At 36.3% G+C, this 21065-nt stretch overlaps 2 protein-coding genes and 1 non-coding gene across 5 annotated transcripts in view; 1 reads left to right on the forward strand and 2 right to left on the reverse strand.

Moving 5' to 3' along the window:
* LOC108618601 (uncharacterized) overlaps positions 1 to 11771 on the reverse strand; it is a 30830-nt gene extending 19059 nt beyond the window's left edge. For both annotated transcript variants that reach the window (XM_018014683.2, XM_089461714.1), the window contains exons 1-2: positions 11689 to 11771; positions 10597 to 10837 (exon numbers count right to left, since the gene is read on the reverse strand). In XM_018014683.2, the coding sequence (XP_017870172.2) occupies positions 10597 to 10648 (52 nt within the window). In that variant the 5' untranslated portion in view covers positions 10649 to 10837; positions 11689 to 11771. The remainder of the gene's footprint in view (positions 1 to 10596; positions 10838 to 11688) is intronic.
* The window catches only part of qin (tudor domain-containing protein qin), a 68203-nt gene that overhangs the window by 21068 nt on the left and 26070 nt on the right, over positions 1 to 21065 (forward strand). The gene's annotated exons all lie outside the window — the stretch shown is intronic.
* Positions 20789 to 20860, reverse strand: TRNAP-UGG (transfer RNA proline (anticodon UGG)). The gene has a single exon. It is a non-coding gene; the product is annotated as a tRNA-Pro (tRNA).

A 21065-nucleotide genomic window follows, 5' to 3' on the forward strand; every position in this document is an offset into this window, starting at 1 on the left:
TGCAGAGGTGAATTTTGTTCTCATTGGACCAATGCATGGGCGCATGGCGAGGTCAGTTTGTTTGTTTGTCAATTCGCTCACTAAATGGCAATTAATGCAAGCCCATTGTTTAGTCGCTGGCTGTCGGCAAATGAAAATGCTTAGAATTAATCGTCGATTGTCAAGTCATTGCTTGGGGCTTGGCTGATTGATATACATACTGAGACAATATAAGGCACAAAATGTGGCTAATTAGTCATAGTCACGTTTCCAGGGGGCCAATGAAAAGCATAACTAATAACAGCTCCAACAAGCGTTGTTAAGGTCTTAATCAAAACGTGATCCGTTCCGGCTAAGGGCAAAGTCAAATATTTACTGTTAGTGCTCAGGTAAACGTAAAAGATGATAAAACAACGCGCAGATCTAGCCATTTCTTTTCTGGGCGTAACGAACTGCAGCTCTCCTAATTAACCCCAATTTTTGATTATTTCGAGCCAGTTGCTTATGGTTCACAGACTTAACAAATAGATGAGGAAATTAATAAGAGTATTATATATATATATATACATATATTATATGTTATTTAATAATATGGGCCATTTATCACTTTGATTTATTAATTTTGTGTTTTCACTGTACCTCCCTTTTCGCATTTTGCATAATGTGTATTTACTAATTACGAATTAAGGGGAATTATGAAATTTGAAATTTCATTGTCTTCCGTAAGCTAAAAAATCATCCATTGCACATTCCAATAAATAAGGTAAAGGCAATAATAATAATAATAATACTTATAATGTAGTTATAGAATCTGTAGTAACGAAATGCTTGGTCAAAATAGTCTAGATATCTCTAAGAATTTGCATTTTACACAGTGGAATATCCATTTCGATGTCTTCTTTAGTAAAAATAAATCATATTTCCATATTCATTCATGTAAAGGTTAATAGTAGTATTTATAAAATTCATATGTGAAACATTCCATCCAAAATGCATTCAATATTTTGTCAAGGTGATTAGCCAATGGGAAAATTTAGGCAAATTCAAGGTGTTGCGCTCAACTATTCATCCACCCATCCATTGCTAGCTATTAATTTTTGTATCTCAGGCAATCTAAGAATATATTAAATATATGTTTAATCAAATTATGTAGCTTTTCTCACATACATTTTCTTGATTTTTTATATCAATATCTGATTTCTAAAGCTAGCTTAATCGATAAATAATTTTTTTATTGTTGATCGTCTATATCGAATCAGTTAACAATTTCCTCAATCTGTCAAAGGCTTCATTTGCTACAAAATTGCTTAAAATATGAATTGTGCTTGATAGACTTTTCCGAATGAAATAAATTTTGTTGCTGTGGGCAGCGAGAGGAAACAATTAGCAATGAAGTAATTTTTACTTAAACATCAACTTTTCGTAGACGCATTTAATTTAATCATTTTGAATTATGAATGCCGCTCACTTAACGGTTAAGTGCGTGCTGCTGCAAATTACAAGTTTTGGGGGCGCAATTATGAAGTCGGCGTCTTTAATTGTGCCCCCGTCAAGGTCGACTCCGGACTAACTAACTAACTGACCCGCACAACAAATTGACCCTAAGCACTTTCAGCGAAAGGTTCAATTGACAATCATGAGAATTTTGTGCAATTTTAGATATACTCTTTCGTGACAGAGTTTCATAACGTTAGTCGATCATATGGATCGCATGGTTGGAGAGGTCTTCGACCCGCTAGATACATTCGTCTCTATGGAAACAAGTTTTTTAAATTATCGTCATGGAAATTTGCATAGATTGCGATTGGCGCGGCTTCTGTTGAAGACTTAGTGGATGGGTTTAATATAAATAAATCATTATTTGTTTAAAGATGTTTCTACTCTTATTTTAATTTGTAATGAAAATTCGATGAAAAATTAAGTTGTAGTCCATTGAGCTTTAATTGTTTTTTTATTTTTTATACGCAATCTTGATCACACGTGGCTTCAGCAATGTAGATGTTATTAACATATCTATCATATATCTACATATATTGTGTTATATAAAATAAAATATTAAAAAAAATTCAAAATATTATGTAAAATTTAAATCCCTTTGTCGTTTATAGAAAGTCAATTCATACTATATTTTGCCTAGACTATATATTTAAAACACCTCAAATTTACTTTGATGAGTTACAATAGATTTTAAAAATGATATGAAATTTTTTTTGAGGATATCAAATAACAGAATATCCTTTTGTAAAAGTCAAATCCTGTGCGAATTGCTAACATTCGCTTTGACTATATAGCTATGCTGTATTAAAAAAAAAACTCCCATTTACTTTCTAGAGTGTTTTATGTTTGTAATTTTTCAAGTTTTTCTCTCATTTTTGTACAAACCTAAGCAATTCTCACAATTCAAAAAATGTGTAAAATTATTTTTGAAATCTTTTGCTAATAGCTGGCTTGAAAAGCAAAAGTATGTGCCGCACTTTAATTGAAGTTGCATTTAAAAGTCGCTCTTAATTGTAATTCGTGCGGCTTTGGCCAAGCACTTTTATTTTTTGGCGTTAGCCAGGTTGGCATGTGTCAGACGTTCGCCTACGCTGTCGTTGTCTCTGTTGGCCGTAAATGCCGCCCCTAATTTATGGTCTAGTAAACGCTATTATGTGGCTTAGAATCGGAGTGCTTAATTGTTCGGTCGAGATCATTGGCTTCAGATTGTGGTTTGGCCTCAAGCCAAAAACTAAGCAAAATAAATACATAAAAAATGTAGTAAAAGTGCTTTAGTGTAGCAAGTGACAGACTAACAGTTACCCAGCATATGGGATGAGGGTGGGCTCAGAGGTCTACCTATGTAATCGATCTATGATCTTATCGATCGATATATTAATGATAAGCTTGCATTGTGTGAGGTATTCGTTAATCCATATAACTGTATATCTATAGGACCACATCTGCTGCTGCCTTTTAAATACATTTGCCCGAAATCAGCATACCTGGCCTAAACCATTTTCAATGTACGCCAAAAAATGCAAATTACAATGTCGTCATCTTTACGAGCTAATTAATTGTCTAACTGTTTTTTGCATTAGGTGTTGAGCATCGTGTTGTCAAGTTGGCAACTTTGTTGCCAATTTTTTCACGATTTATTGCCATTGATTAAGAACCAATACTGTTTGCTGTTGTTGACCTGCCTGCGGCTGCCCAAAATCGGTAATAAAAGTTACGCAATCCATGTCGAAATCATTTATGACTGAAAACTTCCCAGTTTTCGGGTTTTTAGATATAATTAACATAAACGAGCCGACCTTCTGTTGTAACTGTATTTTAGCAAGCATTTATCATAAATACATTTCATTCACTTAAACATAATTGTCTGAAATTTAAGTTAATGTCAAAAAAAAAAAAAAAAAAAAAAAAAAAAAACAAAACAATTGTTTCAGTTTAACTAATAAGCCCCCTCCTCCTGAGAGCCGTTATAGTTTTAGCCTAGAGTCTAACCGTAGGGGTCAGACCTGGCACAAGCTTTTAACGGCGCATAAGTTTAAGCATAAATTAATCTGCGGAACGGCTGGCGTCTCGTTGATTTATGAAGAGCCACAGATGACTCGCAATGAACCTTGACAACAACAACAACAGCAACACCAACACTAACTATGAATTAGTTTATGCAATCGATCAATAATCAGCTAAACATAGTGAATCAACATTTTCGATTGCAACCGTTGAATATTCTGTTTTATGTTAATTTGTAGATACATTTATGTTATTTTGAACACTTAACAGAAACACAAAATCGGAGTTAATTATAGCCTTAATAATCTGATAAATTATATGAAGGAGTAGTGTTAACTAGAACTCCCTAGGCAAAGCAATGCCAAACTAAATGAGCTATCTAATTTAAAATGGAAATATATTAACATGCTGGCTTGAAAATTTTCAAACTACATAAAAAAAGAATCAAATTTGATTAGAAAGAAAAAATTCAAATTTTTAAAAAAATTTAGTGTAAAACTGTTTCAGTCTCTCTCTCTCTCTTTCTCGGATTTTATCTCCTTTAGGAGTTCCATTATTCATCTTTCTCTATTACTCATATTATGATTTGTTCTGGCATCTAAATTTTCGCAGATTTATCACAGATCTCAGTCATATCGCTTCCTCTCTCTCTTTCTCTTTCTCTCCTCTCGCTCGATCTACCTTCTTTACTTTTAACAATTTCTTGCTTCTTTTTGTCTGCCCAATCTCTTTCTATGCTTCTTATTTCTCTCTTAACATTACTCTAATGTTCTCTATATCCTATACATCTATCTCTCTCGACTCTTTAATATTTTTCTCTCTGTCTGTTTGGTTTTCATCTCTCTATGTCCCCCATTCTCTTGCTGCCTTTGGAAAACCGCAATTACAAAGGGGAATAACATTTCAAGTTCGCGACTCTGCTTAGTGAATAGAGTTATCAAAGCATAATTGCACGTCTAATAATGTAATAATAATAATAATGGATAATACCCATATGGCCTATCGTCTTTGAATCGCATCACTGATGTCCGCCAGTTTAATGCATTTGTGAGTGAACAATTTCAATTATGCCTTTTGTGCAATTGAATGAGCGAGTCGTGGCACGAGTGCGAAGTGAATGGGATTTTGAGCAGCTGCCAACGTTTGGCGATCGTTCAGTAAACCCGCTGTCATACATACATATATATTTTTATATAGCTGAAATATAAGCCGATCTACGAGTTGGCTGAAAGTCACATCGGCACCTTTTTCAACTTTCCCTTTGAGATGGGATCTTATGTCACTTTGTAGTTAATTAAATAATTAATAGTATCACTTCTAGGCGTTGTCAACACAGCTAGCAGTTTCACAGCAATAGCAGCAACAGCAATAACAATAACAATGAGCAATTATGTCATGTTGTCATCTAAATTTCAGTCCGCTCACTGGGCCCTAACCGCTATAAAGGCCTACCGACGGAGTTACGCACGAGCCAAACGCCTGAGCCTTAAGTATAATGCTGTATATGAAAGCGTCGCACTTTAAGCCAAATAACAACAACAGCAACAACAATAATAATAATAATAATGATAACAACAACAACAACAATGGAATACCTTGCCAAATGCAGCGTTTTGTTTGGGTTACCATTACACATTGTCTACCCATTTAACAAAGCAACTCTCTGCACTGTTTAATAATAAGCCAAGTTAACAAAAAATAACAAAAGAGAGGAAGAGGGAGGCAAAATCAAAATGATAATGAGCATGACCAGCAGATACCCTGTATAACAACTTTCGCTGGTATTAAATGTTGAAATATGCTTTTTTCCCTGTTGTACAATTGGGAAAATATTTTGGAAGCTACTAGATAAACAGAGAAATTACCATTTATGCCAAATGTAAAAAATAATGCTTTGTCATCTCTATAAAATTTCCCTCTAACAATTTTAATATATAATAGTCAAGCTTGTGGCAGATTATAATCACATTACGTGATAAACACAAGAATCGAGTATTAATATTATATATAAAAGAGAGAGAGATAAACATCTTCCAGAGAGAAATTAAAATTACTATATTCTTTGCATAAAATCAGATATGTTCAATGTGGCCAGACCTAAAATACCCCAAATGTAGTGCAATCTCAATGCATAAAGGGTATTTAAAAACAACTAAATTCAGATATATAAAAGTGTATCATGTGTTGACATTTTTTTCGACTTTATTTGGCCAACGTGATCATGTGGTTGTTATTGCCAAAATCAAAAGTACGCCGTGTAATGACTGTAAAAATATTCACACACCTCAGCGGGCGCATAGACATCATCTGCTCATGCAATTGTTGTTAGCCCAGTTTTCAATTGTTGTTGTTGTTGCTACTAGGTTGCTTAGCGGCGCATGAAATATATATATGTACATATATACACTAATATTGGTAGAGTCTATTAATTATGCAGCGAATATGTGAAGCAATTTGTATTCATTTGAGATGAATATTCTTTATTAGTTTGACGGCAACTAATGAGACATTTCCAGTTATTGAGGCTTTGCATAACTTTACTCTTAAGAATTTGTGAAAATAAATTCTAAATTTTTGACATTATTTTGAAACGCAACACCCAGAAGTGACTAAACTGAATTGAATTATACTGCGATCATGCTTGACATTGGTCACATCTTGCTAAGCTTTCACTATTTCAGCCAGTTCACTAAACCCGTTAAGACAAAAACTGGTTTAAATCTTTTAGTCATCTTGTCTATTCTATGATACTAACTGTAAAAGAGCTCCGATAGTTTCGTTTATTTCCTACTCATAGAATACTTTTGATAGGCGCCGCTCTTAATACATTTACGATAATTTAAAAACTTAAAACAACAAAAAACTGGGATGAAAATATTTGGGGTCTGTGCTAATGAAGCTTAAAGCTTAGTAGATATTATCTATAGTGTTACTATCGATAGTATTTCATTGGATACTTGCAATCGATAACAATCAAGTGGGGCTTTGTCTTTCAAATAATTTGTTTTCGTTATTTTTTATAATAAGACGATAACTATTTTTTCTTTTATCGATGACTTTAGAGCACAAATGAATAATCGATAGGATATCGCATTCACTGCTTTGTAGCTTTGGCAGTCTGTGTAGGGTATATACGTCTTCGTTCTGCTTTCGTCTTGCTTTCATTTGAATTTTGATTGAAGAAAATTCATATGTGAAGCGCTCTTTCCCTCAACTCTCTGTGGCTTTTCTTTATGTAATGCATGGATTGCTATTGTTGTTGTTGCTTATGATTATGACATATTTCGTTCGATTTCTCAACGATTCACGGCAACAAAATTAAATCACATTCTTGAATATTTATAATTAAATTAAGAGCCAAATTATTAAAAACCCTAATAAAAAAAAGTTCTCAATAAAATATTATGCTAATAGAATAGCATAAAAATTTATCTTAGCTCCGAGTTTATGCACCTGCTGTGCACTCGAAATAGCCGAAAACTAGTTTAGAGCTTAAGTCTTGCCTTCCGCCTGCTTAAGTAAAGCACTTGATCTGCAAAACGGACTTGCCAATTGCGTTGCCAAATTATTAACTGCTTTTGGCTGAAAATTGTGCAAATTTGCCAAAGGCCACAAAACAATCAAAGCACGAATGCAAATGAAAAGTCCAATTCGAATGAAAGCCGCGTGGCAAAAAGTAAAACGAGAGAGAGAGAAAAAAGTGTTGCAATGCGCCGCGTGAAATTGTGAAATTTCCCTCTAGGATTAATAGTTAAGCCAACTGGCTTTGGCTTTGGCTTTACTCCACACCAAAATAAAAAATGAGAAACTGTTTTACATATGTGTATTTAAGGAAAATCGAATGCATAAGCTGCTGGACAGGAAGTGTGAAGCAATCCGATTGGAAAAGCCGTAACAGCATTGAACTTGAAAAGCGACTGAAAGCAAGAGTTGCACAACTCGTTTTAGGATCCAACTCAATCTGGCGAAAATTATGCTATTAATTGGGTTAAAAATGCGCGTAATATCCGTTTTGAATCACCGAATCGCCGCCTTTTGGTATTCACAGAGAGTGCAGACAATTTATGCATTTAAGTAAAAGTGTAATGTCACGTATTCGTCTAGCATTGCTTTCCATCAGTTTAAGATCGCATTATATCAATTATCCAATTGCTAATCAAATTCACGTACGATGCTGACCCGCGCACTCAGTGAAATTTCGAATTGAGAAACTCGCGAGCGTCGTTGAAATCATTTCAAAGTCATTGACACAGGCTGCCACAGGCCGAGGCGTTTCCGTTTGACTACCTCGCCAGATACAATTTTTTCCTTCCCTCTGATTTAATGCTGTAAGCTCTTAAAATAGAAAGGGGCTATCAGCGTTTTGTGTGAAGCTATGTTCAGTTATCTTGAATCCTATAAGAGCCTTACTTATGAAGTTTTAAATTTTTATATCCCGAAACTTTTATACCAAACTCATTGGTCTCTTCTGAAAATCGATAACTTTTTGATAATTAATATCGATATAAGTTATTTGAGCTATTTCAGCTGAGAGACTTTAACAGAATTAACAGAATTTGATATATAAGTATACCCAACTGCATACATCAATATTGAATATTCCAAATTTTGGATACTTATTCCAATATGAGTTCGATTAAAAATGGGGGGATTCAAATAGGAGAGGCATTTAAATTACATCTATTTTGATGCTATATTAATATGTTTCATGCCATCTAAATATATATTACAGCAGCTTAGGGTATCTGCCAGTCGAGCACACGCTCCTTGAGCACTTTTACTTCTATTTTTCTCAGTGATTTCGGCAAACATTTTTACTTTTTCTTTTCACTAGCGGTCGAGCTGTGTTTGTCCACGCGCGGCAAGTGAAAAATCTTGTTTTAACTGAGTGCTGAGGCCTAAGCGTTACAGCATTTTCCATGCAGCTGCCCCCAGGTGGGCGTTGCTGCCACTTCGACTACATGGCTAGTTGGCAAACGGTTGCCACCTGAAGACCATTATTCAAGTTTGGTGAGCAAAAAATGAGCATATATACATATATACTTATATGTATACAAAATTTGTTAATAATCACGAAAGCCAAAAAGTTGACAAACTCAAATTGTGAAGTAAAATTACGAGAGATTTACAGTTCACGGTAATTAGTGAACGTGATCGTGAACGTGAATTTGTTTGTTTGCTGTTTGTTTTTTGCCATAATCTATTTAGGAAGTTATTAACATAATGTCAAGGGAAAGCGTTTCCAGTTTAGTTTGTTAATATATTTTATTTAACATATGTTTTTAATTTGTAAAATGTATTTAAACTACAGTTGTTGCAATATAACAGGTTAACTGTAATTATTTCAAGTAATCCATCTTGAAGTTTTACGCAAACATAAAACTGACAAGCGCCCAAGTTAAGTGAAGAGAGGCTTAGAGGGACTTAGCGAAGTGAATGCAAATATTGAAAAATTATATTAATACCTTAAGTTATTTGAAGATTATTTATTGTAAATTTGTTAAATTAAGTATATTTGGAAATTTACGCAAATAAATGGACATGTGAAAGATTTGAATTCATCTGTAAAACACTTATAAAATATTGAATGTATATTATATTAGACTTAAAAAAAAACCAAGATTGAAAGTAATTTAATCAACACAAAATTATATAAACTTATATATAGATTAATTGTTTTTGTCAAGTTTAATTTTTATAAATTATAATTACTTCATAAACTTTTCCCCTGCACACACACTGACCTCACGCTTCCTGCTGCCCTGTTCTATATATAAAGCCGTACATATCAAGCACTAATACATGCACATAGATTTACACACACAATTGCAGTTGATATCACTGCTTGGGATATTTCGCAACTTCTTGACAGCTGCTGTATTATTTTGTTTTGTTTGAGTTCTCCTTACTTCATGTCAGACAGCTCAGCTCAACTCCTGCCGCCCTGCTTAACATATCAATGGCAGCTATCCCCAGAAAACTCCCACGAAAGCGCATTCCATGCGCTAACGAGCCGCATAAATTAGCTGCATATTTTGCAGTTGCAAATGCAGTGCACACAAAATGTTGCACGTTTGCCCCGAGACAAACGCGAGCCCCGCACCACACAAATATTCAGACAGCACACCTAGACAGGTAAAAATGCGACGCTGTAATTCGTTGGCTGTCAATGAATATGATGAATCCTATTTAAGGTCCACAGCTTCATGGACCTCATTGTGCGTCCGTTGCACATTGCTCAATCGTGCAACGCTAAACGAATCAAATGCCACTATGCGCACGTATTTGGGATATTTATCATTTCGACTAGATCCGGTATTAGCGGCCGCTTATACATAATTTTCAAAATGCTCCTGGCAATTGTTCGACGGTCGGACAATCGCGCATCGTTTCGCTCTGATTTTGTTGACATTTCGTAATGTCCTCGCCAATCCCTGGGGCCAGCGCGCGAACTCGTCTGTTGTCAGCCGTTGCCTGCCGTCCCCCCCTGGGGGATTGCATAATTTCTAGCCAATATTTACCGAGTGTGTAGCAGCGACATTTGCGACCTTGCTCCCGTTGAAGCACCCGAGCTAACCAGCTTCAGCGGCACTGACAGCACCAGAAACAGCAGCAGCAGCGGCGGCCCGGTGGCAGGTGAAACGAGTTTATCGACTAGCGGTATAAACGGGTAATTATACTCTAAGCGCATTGATAATGAGTGAACTGGGCATATTGGCTTTGTGCAGATGTGTGGAACAGGTGAAGCTGTGTGAGTTCACTATAGATTTGTTATATTGATTGAAGAATCCAATATGAATCTAATGTTTACCTTAGCGTTTACTGTTGATCGAAAACTCCGTTCATGCTATTGCAAACTAACGATAAGTATTGATTTTAAGAATAGATTTTTTCTTAGATGGCAATATAGTTTATAAAATTTTGAATTTCGATTTTTGTTTGGACGACCCCTCAAGAAAAATATATATTATTTTTGGAACAGCTAGATCACATAATAAACACCTATACTTCTTACAGCAATTTAGGTGTAATGTGGACTGGACCTCAGGGTATCTGCTAGTTGAGCATATCCTACTAGAGCATTCTTAGTTGTTTTTGGTTTTGATTTGTACTTACCAAATGCCAATGGCAACAGCCAGCGACAACTGCTACGGCTCGGACTTTGCATTTTTAGTTAGTTCTGCCTCCTTTTATTTCTATTTATTGGGTTCCTCTGTTGATGGTGATACAGGAATCGCGTTTATAAATAAACTCGTCGTTTTGGTATTTCTGATTTAAATCAGCTGCTTATAGAAGCATATTAAATCTTGTCTATATACAGATTAGCAACTATGAATAATTTGATGAGCGGATAAATCTAAATTGAGAAATATCAACGTCAAATTAATATTATTTCAATAGAAAGCACCGCCGAAAAGAAGAAAAATTTTAATAGTAGGCGTTACTCCGCGTAGAATTTAAATGCGAATTAATAATAATGGAGGTTATAATAAAACTTAAAAAAAGTGAATGTCTAACTTTTATATTGTTTTAAGGTGTGGGCCTTTTAAAGGTAACATTTGTTCGATGCAATAGAATCACAAGATTGACATCAATCATGGACTGTGAAGAAAAACTGTTTGGAAAGTTGTCCAGAAGTTTTGGCTTGAGAGTGAAATTTCTGATTTGTTTTGGGTATGACCCAAAAAAAAACCTTGAATGAATTGTTTGATGACATAGAAAATCTAAGCCTCTATTAGCATTATTTTTTGCAACATTTACAATTCACATTGTTATTTTACGACCTTTTGACACCTCAAATTACTAAAGCATTTAAACTAATTTGTCGCTCTCTCCAAGCAAATAAATTCAAATAAATAAAGCTGCTCTATCGCGGTAAATTTGTGCATAAATCTGTCCATTTTATGGCTTGTCTCTCGGCGGATTATTCAAAAGGGGTCGTTTATTTTTGTTAGGGTTCATCGTTTTGTTAACAAAACAAATATTTTAGACAAAAATGTCAAAGCTTCTTCGGCATATTTTCACTTTTCATTGTTGCTGGCGTTTAACACACAATAAACTAAATTTTATAAGAATATTTTGTGTAAGTCAACTTTCACATTGCAGCTGTACGCGATTCTTATCATTCATTAATGGAAATGGTCTAGAATTTGTAGCTCTTTGGCAACTATAAGCTTTTCGATTGAATGGCAAAGATTTCGCACAAACCACAATAAAAACGAAATCACAATTCACTGATCAAAACCCGCGCGCGTTAAATCTCGTCCACGGCGCATGCGCAACGTTCCAATTGAAACTGAGGCAAGAGCGCGGCTGCGCGATTCGTTTATTTGAAACTGTTGCAGCTGGAGCCAAGCAGTGCGCGCACTGCTTGCTAGCCGACAGCGCGAGAGCATGCTCTCCCACTCTCTCTCTCTCTCACTCTCTTGGTGTGTTTTCGTCTACCATTCGTGCGGTCAGCAGCAAACGCGTGCTGTGCGATCTGCCGACTGTTAATTGTTGATAGTGTTGTTCCCTCCTCTGCGCCCCTCGGCATTTGATCTTGTTGTTTTGCCTTTGCTTTGCCCTAGGTCAGGTCTGTGTTTTGTTTTTACTACCGTTTCGCCGCTGTTGTTGCTGTCGTTGAAGCTGTCTTTTGCGGCTTTTAATGAATCCATTAACAGGCAATTACCTATGCTACGTTTCTAAACTGATTGATTCACTATTTCATGTACCTGAGCCGGAGGCTAATTCTATCTATTTATCTTGTGCATTGCCGCCTTTCACTGGGCGATAATTAACCTTTGCGCTCTTCTGGAAAATCATAGGCCACAAAATAAAATCAGCTTTGAGAGAATAATAAAACATACAAAATTTGATTTAGACACGCAATATTATGACCTCACAAAGAAGGCTCTTCAAATCATAGAGTAACTTATTGTTGTGATAATTTATAACAATATACGTACATATATAATATATGTGCTCGTATTCATATTAAATTACACCTCATGTTATTTGTAGTTAAATTTAGTATTTAACTTGCATTTATCTACCATCTTGGCAAGTTTTATATATCATAAAATAACTGTTAAATAGTTGATGTTAATATACTTAAATAAATCATAGCAATTAGATTTTAATTATATATTATAAATTATTTTTGATTATATTTTTACGCTCGTAAAGTCGCTCATAAAATAACAGATTACAATCTTTCAGTCGGGTGCTATTCACTGCATAATTCTCGTTCACGCTCAGAAAATCTCAAAGCAAAGCCAATACACTCCTTGCATCTAGTGAACGTGTATAAAAATAGTGTTTGGGATGCAATGTACATCTTCAATAAGGCCTAAAATATGGAATTTGGAAAGTATACAATTTGTATGCAGTCGTGTCCGACAATTTGTTTTTAAGCTGTCAATACAGATACGCCCACTAAAGGCGTGGAAAGTCATATGATAGTAGTCTTTGTACAACCTATTGATGGCGCCATTGGTGCCATTGGTGGAATTTACATTGATTTTTAAAAACTATTACCTAATTATTATTATAGATACTTTCGACACATTCAAGAGAGTATTAGCTTGGCTCTTTTAGCGTAGCTCTTTTCCATTGGTTTTCCCAACAACTTTTTATTTGACCATCACGCAAGCTTTGCACTTTCTATAAGTTTGTCTTATCTATAAGTCGAAAGATTAATTTATGGCCACGTTAAGATGCCAGCTCTCCTATAATACCTCCATTCAGATTGAGAGATATACATATTACATATCATATACAATGACCTGAAATTATGTTATATTGTTTTCGCTTTTCACACTGAAGTTGATTAATGAATGTCTTTAAAATTTTTTCATCATTTACATTTACTTTTAATTCGCTAGTTTTCAAGTTCAATTAGTGAGTTTCCAGTTTAATTGCACGAATAGATTGTTGTGGTAATGCCAGTTGTTTTTCCCATAAATGAATGCCAAAAACAATTAAAAACTGAGGCGACTCGAGTTTGCGTGTTTAATTACGATCAGGCAATAGATTTTACAACTCTTTTTTTTATGACCTCAAAGTGAGAAAACCGCCCCAAAAATTGTATTGATTGGAATAGTTAGAAAGTGAGAAAAAAAAACCTGTTGGATTGTTATTCCGTTTCTAAGCCAATAAAGATGTGAGAATGAAAAAAAAAAATGGGAGGAACGTAAAGAACCGATTACTAAATTCAATTTAGTCACAAAGCGCACAGACGACACCTTTGTGGGATTTTCAATTATAATGCCCAGCCAAAGAAATATAACATGCTCTTTTTCCTGCGGCGCTCTTTTATTTGCTTCAGTCTCATTTTTTTCTCTTCTTTGCTCCCACCTCCTGCTCCAACGCAAAGCGCCAAAGGCGTCAAAATAACCCATAAAAAGGAAAATGGAAAATAAAGTGTATGGAAAACGCATAAAAAAAGGGAGCATAAAAAAAAAGAAAAGAAAACTGAAAGCAGAAACCGAGCTAGCCAAAGCGCTTAAATGGTTTTGAATGGTGGACATGGACCTGGACATGGAAATGGACGCGGATGCGAATTCGCTTGGGTCGCTGCCGTTGTCAACATTGTAGCTGCGGTGACTGTTGGCAAAATGTTGCGGGTGCTGCGGTTGCCAGCTCCGGCTGCACCGCTAGCTGCATGCCCTCTCCACGCCTCCCTGCCCCATCCCTGGTTGCTCTGGCAAAAATAGTACAAGGCAAATCTGCAGCTCACAAGTTGCAAAATCACGCGCCTCGAATGCCAAACGCAATTGAATGAAACTGCAAGAGAGTGAGTGTGAGTGTGAGTGTGAATGTGAATGTGAATGTGAGTGTTTGCCAGACTTTGACTTATGTTTGCTAAAATGATCAACGTTAAATATACTCTATAAAACCATTTGACAAATAGGTGTTATTTAACTGCACATATTTAATCGAATTCGATTTTATCTCCAATATTGGGCATCCGAATCGCGTATTAAAAATATATATATTAGCAGTACTTCATTAAAACTCAAATTATGTTTTCGCGTTGATCGCATGAATTGATATTCAAATGTATTCCGGATCGTTTCGTGTTATGACAAAAATATAACGATCAGGGCTTGTTTTCGGCGTTCTGCTTATAATTGATTAATCTTTTAGCTTTTTTATCCGAATCCTTAAGCTTAACTAATTAGATGGAGATATATTAAAAAAACATTTAATTATTCTTTGAAATTGACATTTTAATACATGCAAGAATTTAGAGGCTTTTGACTTAAGATTATTAATGTTATAATGCCTACTTTTTGCTATATCGATTATATCTTTAAAGTAATTAATTATGCAACAAATGTTCTATGAACTAGATTAAGAATATTTAATATAATAATAATAATAATATTCTAATATCAAAACAAGCTTTACAACTAAACTAAAACATAATTAAAATATTATATAAATGTGTAATTATTCAAATCACATTTTAGGAAGCATTCGTAATGAACTAAACAAACTATTTATGTATGCAAAAATGACATAAATATTTAATTATTTAAATTACAAATATTAGGAGGCATTTATAATTTGAATTCAAGTCTAAAGCGCGGATTAATAAACAGGAAATATTTTCCAGAGCCGTTCATCATTATGATTCAAGTTTGCTCTTTAATGAATCCCGCAGTATCTGCTAGTCGGTCAGCATGAATCTCTTGCATTTTCCGCTAGTTATGTTATGCCAATTGCCGCATTTGTTTGCCTGCCCGCATGAAAAACCATGCAACTAACAAGTCGCCGGGCAAACTACGGCGGAAACGTATTTGTGTGTGTGTGGGCAGGTCCATTTGTCCCTCAGTCCGTCTGCTTGTCCGGCTGCGCGTGGGAGCTCGACTCAGTCAGTGCTGCAAAATCAATTGGCATTTGAAAATTGCACGCCTTTGAGTTCGTTTGAGTTCTTTATAATTGAAATATGGCCAACAAAGCGAGCAGGCAGAGCAGGAAGCGGGAATCTGACGGGAAGGAGGTTAGCTGCAACCAGACAGAATGGAATGCAGCAAGCTACTTACTACATTTAAGTTTTAGGCCAACATTTGAGCCAGCCAATTAATGCAAGTGTGTGAGCACGTCTTCTTCGCTCAGCTGCTGTGGCTCTCTGGCTGCATTAAAAATATCATCAGGCAACGTCTGCTGCTTTTGACCAGCCTCCGCCACACACAGTGTGGCTCAATCTGTTGGCCAACTCAAACATATTGTTCTGTGTCACGTTTGCTTTGACTGCATAAATAATCTGTGGGGCAGAGGAAGAGACTGAGCGAGAGAGAGAAGGGGAGTAAATTAATTTATTCGCTGACATGTGTCCTGCGTTTATTTCAAATTGCATTCTCATTATGCAAATGCACTTTACTCAACACCTGACGACGCCGTCCTATGCTATGCACCTGTTGTCAAGCACTTTGCTGCTGCTGTGCAGCTCCCATTCGATATTCTGGTATTTGTTTGCGTAACCAAAATGTGTTATTTACACTTAATTTGTGAATGAATGTAATGTTTAGAAACTTTGTGGAGAGCTTTCGGTTTTAATTTGTTTTCATTGTCATTGAGTAGGTGCAAATGTGTTTAGCATATGCTCTGATTTTAAAGCTCTATAATCACCGGCCTGGTTAAGTGAGTTGCCTAAAAGTGTCCTTGCCTTTGATAAAATGGCTAAATAATGGAACTAAAATCATTTGCTATGGCACATTGTTGACAGCTGCAATATAGAGTGCAACACAAAGATAATAGCAGCACTATAAAAACAGCCTTTAACGGGAATTTAATGAATTATACAAGTCAATGTAGTTAGTTAAAAACGAATCGTAGAATAATTGGAATTTCAGCTTTGCGCAGGAAGAATTCTGTTCATGCCTTAGTCGGCCACTAGAGCTTTATTACTTGTGTATGATTCTGAGGTATACGAGGTATCAATGTAATCCCTATGTGTCTTTCTTGTACGCATCACTTAGATTGTATAACAATTAATGAAAACCTTTAGAACATCATTATTCAAATTATTAAAAATTATTCTAAATGAATTTAATACATACATGCATGCATACATACATACATACATACATACGTATATAAACACATACATACATATATACACACATACATGCACGCATGCATTCATACCTTGCTCGAAGTGCCAAAAGAAATGTTTCTTATATGAAGCGAAAATTTGATATAATTTTTTTATTAATGGAGAAATTACTTCGGCTCTTGGTATTTATAATAATATTTAAAAAATAATTTTAGACATAACAGTTATGTTGTTAATGATGCAACTTTTGCAATGCTTGCATTATGGACAGCTGCGTGACGAGGAGATGCCTGTGGTTGAGTGTGGTGGTGTTGGTGGTGCTGGTGGGTTGCTTTTGCCTGCAGCTGACCAAGTAACCGAGTTTTTGCGGCAGCTAGTGTTACAGCGGCTTAGCTGTGGGAAGGGGGGGAGCTGCTGAGCACGTAACAGGCAGGTTGCCTCATGGCAAAGGGAAAATGCATAAGTGAAAATGTGCACGCTTTTCTTTGCTGCGCTTTGGTATTTTATGAATGAAAAGGTAATTTTACACTCAATTGCGTGACATGCGGGTGGCGCTCATATTTCCAACAATGAGCGCACAGAGAGCTGTTGCTGCCGCACATTGCTGCTATCAACTCCTCAGCTCTTGAGCAATCATCATTCGCTCTATTTGCAGTGCATTGATAGGTAAATTATCTGAGTTGCATAAGTTCATAATTAATCTTTTTCATTTCGGATGCTGCTGTATGTTTGTAGGCGCACCTTGAGCGAATCCTTTCACTGTGCTTATTACATTCACTTTTCGTCTCTGGCAGCAAATGGCATTCACTTGACCAGGTCTAAAAACAAACAAGCATAACAGTTCATTGATCATGGCAGCTGATCGCTTGTTTGTGCTACCTACCTGCTCTTTGTCGATGTCTCGTTAAAATTGGCGGAGTTTCTGTTTTTTTTTTTTCTTTTTCGGTTTAGTTTCTGTTTCTGTTGGCCGGCAGCAGAAGTCATTAACGGTTCAACCACACCTGACTCTAGAGTCAAGTTAGACGCCAATTTGTTGCCGAGCAGCAAAAGCTTGTGATTTGTTGAGTGTGGTTGCTTTTGATACGATTTCATGTTTCTGCAGCTCCTGCTGCTGCTGCTGCCTTTTACAAAACATTAACCCAAAAATATTACTCATACGCCATGTGTGCGCCAGTTGAAAAGAACATGAGAAACATGAACGTTTTTTTGCAGCTTACTCGTTGTCAGCTGCTCGTCATGCAGCGATCACTTAACGTTTATATACCAGTAAACGACCAACAACCAGTGTCATAACTTTGAAATTTTACAAATGCAGGCCTAAGTTTACATTGAGATGTGTTAGCGATGGGGAAATGTGCTTCACGGAATGTGATTTTTAGTCCTATTATAATTTTTATAAACTGCAATTAATGTAAATTAATTTGAATTTTTGCTTTGTCATATAATAACAAGTAAGAACGTTGCAGTCGGGCGTTACCGACTGCGGAATACTCATTCACATCCCATCAACAATTTAGTAGTTAAGTTTCGTTCTAATACTGTAGAATATACAGGTTTTTCCGATTTGCCACGCCCCAACTGGGCGTAGACACCTCATTTTTGGTCAGTTTTTAGAAAGAGATAACGTTACCCTAACTGCAAAGTTTGAATGCTTACCCTAAAAAAATGTGAAAATTACAGGGTATTTTTCGATATGCCACGCCCCTAAAGAGGAGTAACAATTATTTTTGGGGAATCGATAGAGGAGGCTACCAGTAACTCAACTATCCAAATTTGAAGCTTCTAGCTATTATACTTTAGGAGATATAAACTTTTGCGGTTTGCCACGCCCCCTGTGGGCGGACATATATCCGACAAAACTTTTTGGTCTTGGGTGATCAGTCCGAGTATATGTACAAAATTTGAGGTCTCTGCCATCAATAGTGTCCAAAATATAGGAGAATTTAAAAAATCACTATATCTTCAGGTCCGATTTGCCACGCCCCCAACGGGCGTAGACTTATAATTTATCTTCAGACTTTATAGAATCATACCATTAGCTGACGTGCAAAATTTCAGCATTCTAGGTTTACAACTTTAGGAGATACAGTTTTATCCGATTTGCCACGCCCCCAATGGGCGTAGATATATCCGCCATAGCTCGTGATCTTGGGTGGTCAACGCGGACCTACATACCAAGTTTCAGCTTTCTAGCTCTTCAACAAACATGATTTCTGGTATATCGGAAAATGCATTTTCCGATTTGCCACGCCCCTAGTGGGCGGATCGGGAAAATTTTAACACTTTATAAATCGGAGATATACACGAGTATGTGTTCCAAATTTCAAGTCTCTAGCTTCAATAGCGCCGAAATAGATTGCGTTCATACGGACAGACGGACAGACGGACAGACGGACGGACGGACAGACGGACAGACGGACGGACAGCAAGACGGACATTGCACAAAACCAATATACTGATTCACTTTCGTGAATGAGTATAAAAACTATAATAATATAATACATATTATATAAAAGAAAATAGAAAATATTTTCATTCCAAAAATCCTTAAACAACTTTCTTTACTATCCTTTTGACATGTTTTCATATATATCGATATATATTTCATTACAAGCTTTTAGCTTTATTATTAAAATAAACTTTGCTAGTCTTTCAAAGTTTTAACTCATTGAGAATTACGAAGCTTCTCAAAAGAAACCAACTAATTTTTCATTTTATTAGTGAATCTCTATATTTGCTTCTAGGAACAGAATACAGTTGGACATACATTTGAGTACTTATATACTTATATACTTATATCTAAGGTGGAACATCGGGTGATACACATTTGTATAAATATCTAACAGATCTAGATATTTATACAAATGTGTATCACCCGATGTTCCACCTTAGATCTTCTTTTCATTTGGCGCTATTCGCATCCTCCAATAGAATTGATACCTTTTTGCCACGCTGTATAGAAATTAAAACTCTTTTGAGTTTTCTATATTCCACAATAACCTTAAATATTAATATTTTATGGCTACTCATCAAAGTCAATATTACAATTACTAGTTGAGACTACCCTTATTTGTTGATTGGCTTACAATTTATCGTAAATGATTCTTTGTAAAAAGTCTTTAGCTCAATCAAACCTCTCCTATGCACACTAAGATTGAAAATAATTTTCCTTTAATTAAACCACATTTTTAGAAGCCAATCTGAACATTGTTCAAACTCCATTTATCTTATTCAGTCAACATTTTTGCTAGGATTTTATGTCACGCGCTCATCTCTAAGGCCACATTTTTGCGCTTTCGTGAGTTTTGACGTAAAGGCAGCTGCTGCTGTGGGCTGCTGTCATTCGGATTGGCCAAAAAGTGAGCTGTTTTTTGGTTGACTGATGTTGTTGATATTGTGCCATGGAACTGGCTAACAGGCACTTGTTGTTGTTGCCGGCTCTGTGTCGCGGCTAACTCGAAGTCGCAGCTGCTTATTATTTATATTATTTTTGGATTTTGTGGCCTGCAGTTATTTGTGATGAAGTCCCATTTTGGCGCATGCAGCGAAGGCCACGATATGAAAAGTTATATTAACCAAAATTGCATATCGTTGGCTGATTTGATTTGTTTGCGCTGCGCCAAGCCAGGCCAGGCCAGGTGAAAGTCAGCTGTGCGGTTTGGCAAGACTTGATTGAGATGTCTCCATTCTTCGGGTCAATTATTTACGGCTAATGTCTTTACGCACACACGAATACAAAGCTGGGGAAATTATCTAAGCCGATAACTCACGCTTACATCATAAGCGCTGAACTTTCGGGCATTTGGGTTATTTGACGGCATTTTCTATCTGTTCACACCAGCTAATGCAACTGGTCAATAGCGAATACAACGGCAACCATATTCATTGTTCACAATTTTCCAATTGTCGTCTATAAAGCACACACGCAAACACACACACACACATACTCACTTTGCTTTATCGGCTGCTCAATCGTTGCAGCTACAAAACGAGCTGCACATATTTTAGCCCCGGTTCATTATCGTCTTAGCTGTTTCGGCTGCGAATGCAGCGTCCGCTCAAATCAACCGGCAGCCATCTCTCAATTGTTGCAGCAGCACCAGCAGCAGCAGCAGTAGCAGCAGCCCCAGCCTCAGCAGCTGTTAACCAAATACTATGCTCATATCTACAAATGACAATCGCTCGACTTATTTGTTTAATTAACTAACCGTACGAAAAAATAAAAGCCGCCTTTAAAATATTTTCGAAAAAGTTTCTATAGCCGGGCTCAACCGGGATTTGAACCCGGGACCTCTCGCACCCAAAGCGAGAATCATACCCCTAGACCATTGAGCCGCATGTTCGAACGGCAGCCATCGCCAAAACATTTGCTATGGCCAATGCTGGCGTTTTGGCCACGTTTAGTTTATTTTTAGGCACTGCATGCAGCAGCCAAAAGTTTGCAACAGTTTTCAGTGGCAACAACATGAATTTCTGTGCGCCTGCAGATAGGCAATTGGATTATTGATATGAAGATGCGGGATGCTGAGAGTCGTCGACT

The sequence above is a fragment of the Drosophila arizonae genome, chromosome 2, assembly GCF_054131065.1.
Source record: "Drosophila arizonae isolate 15081-1271.41 chromosome 2, UAZ_ARI_1.0, whole genome shotgun sequence".
NCBI lineage: Eukaryota > Metazoa > Arthropoda > Insecta > Diptera > Drosophilidae > Drosophila > Drosophila arizonae.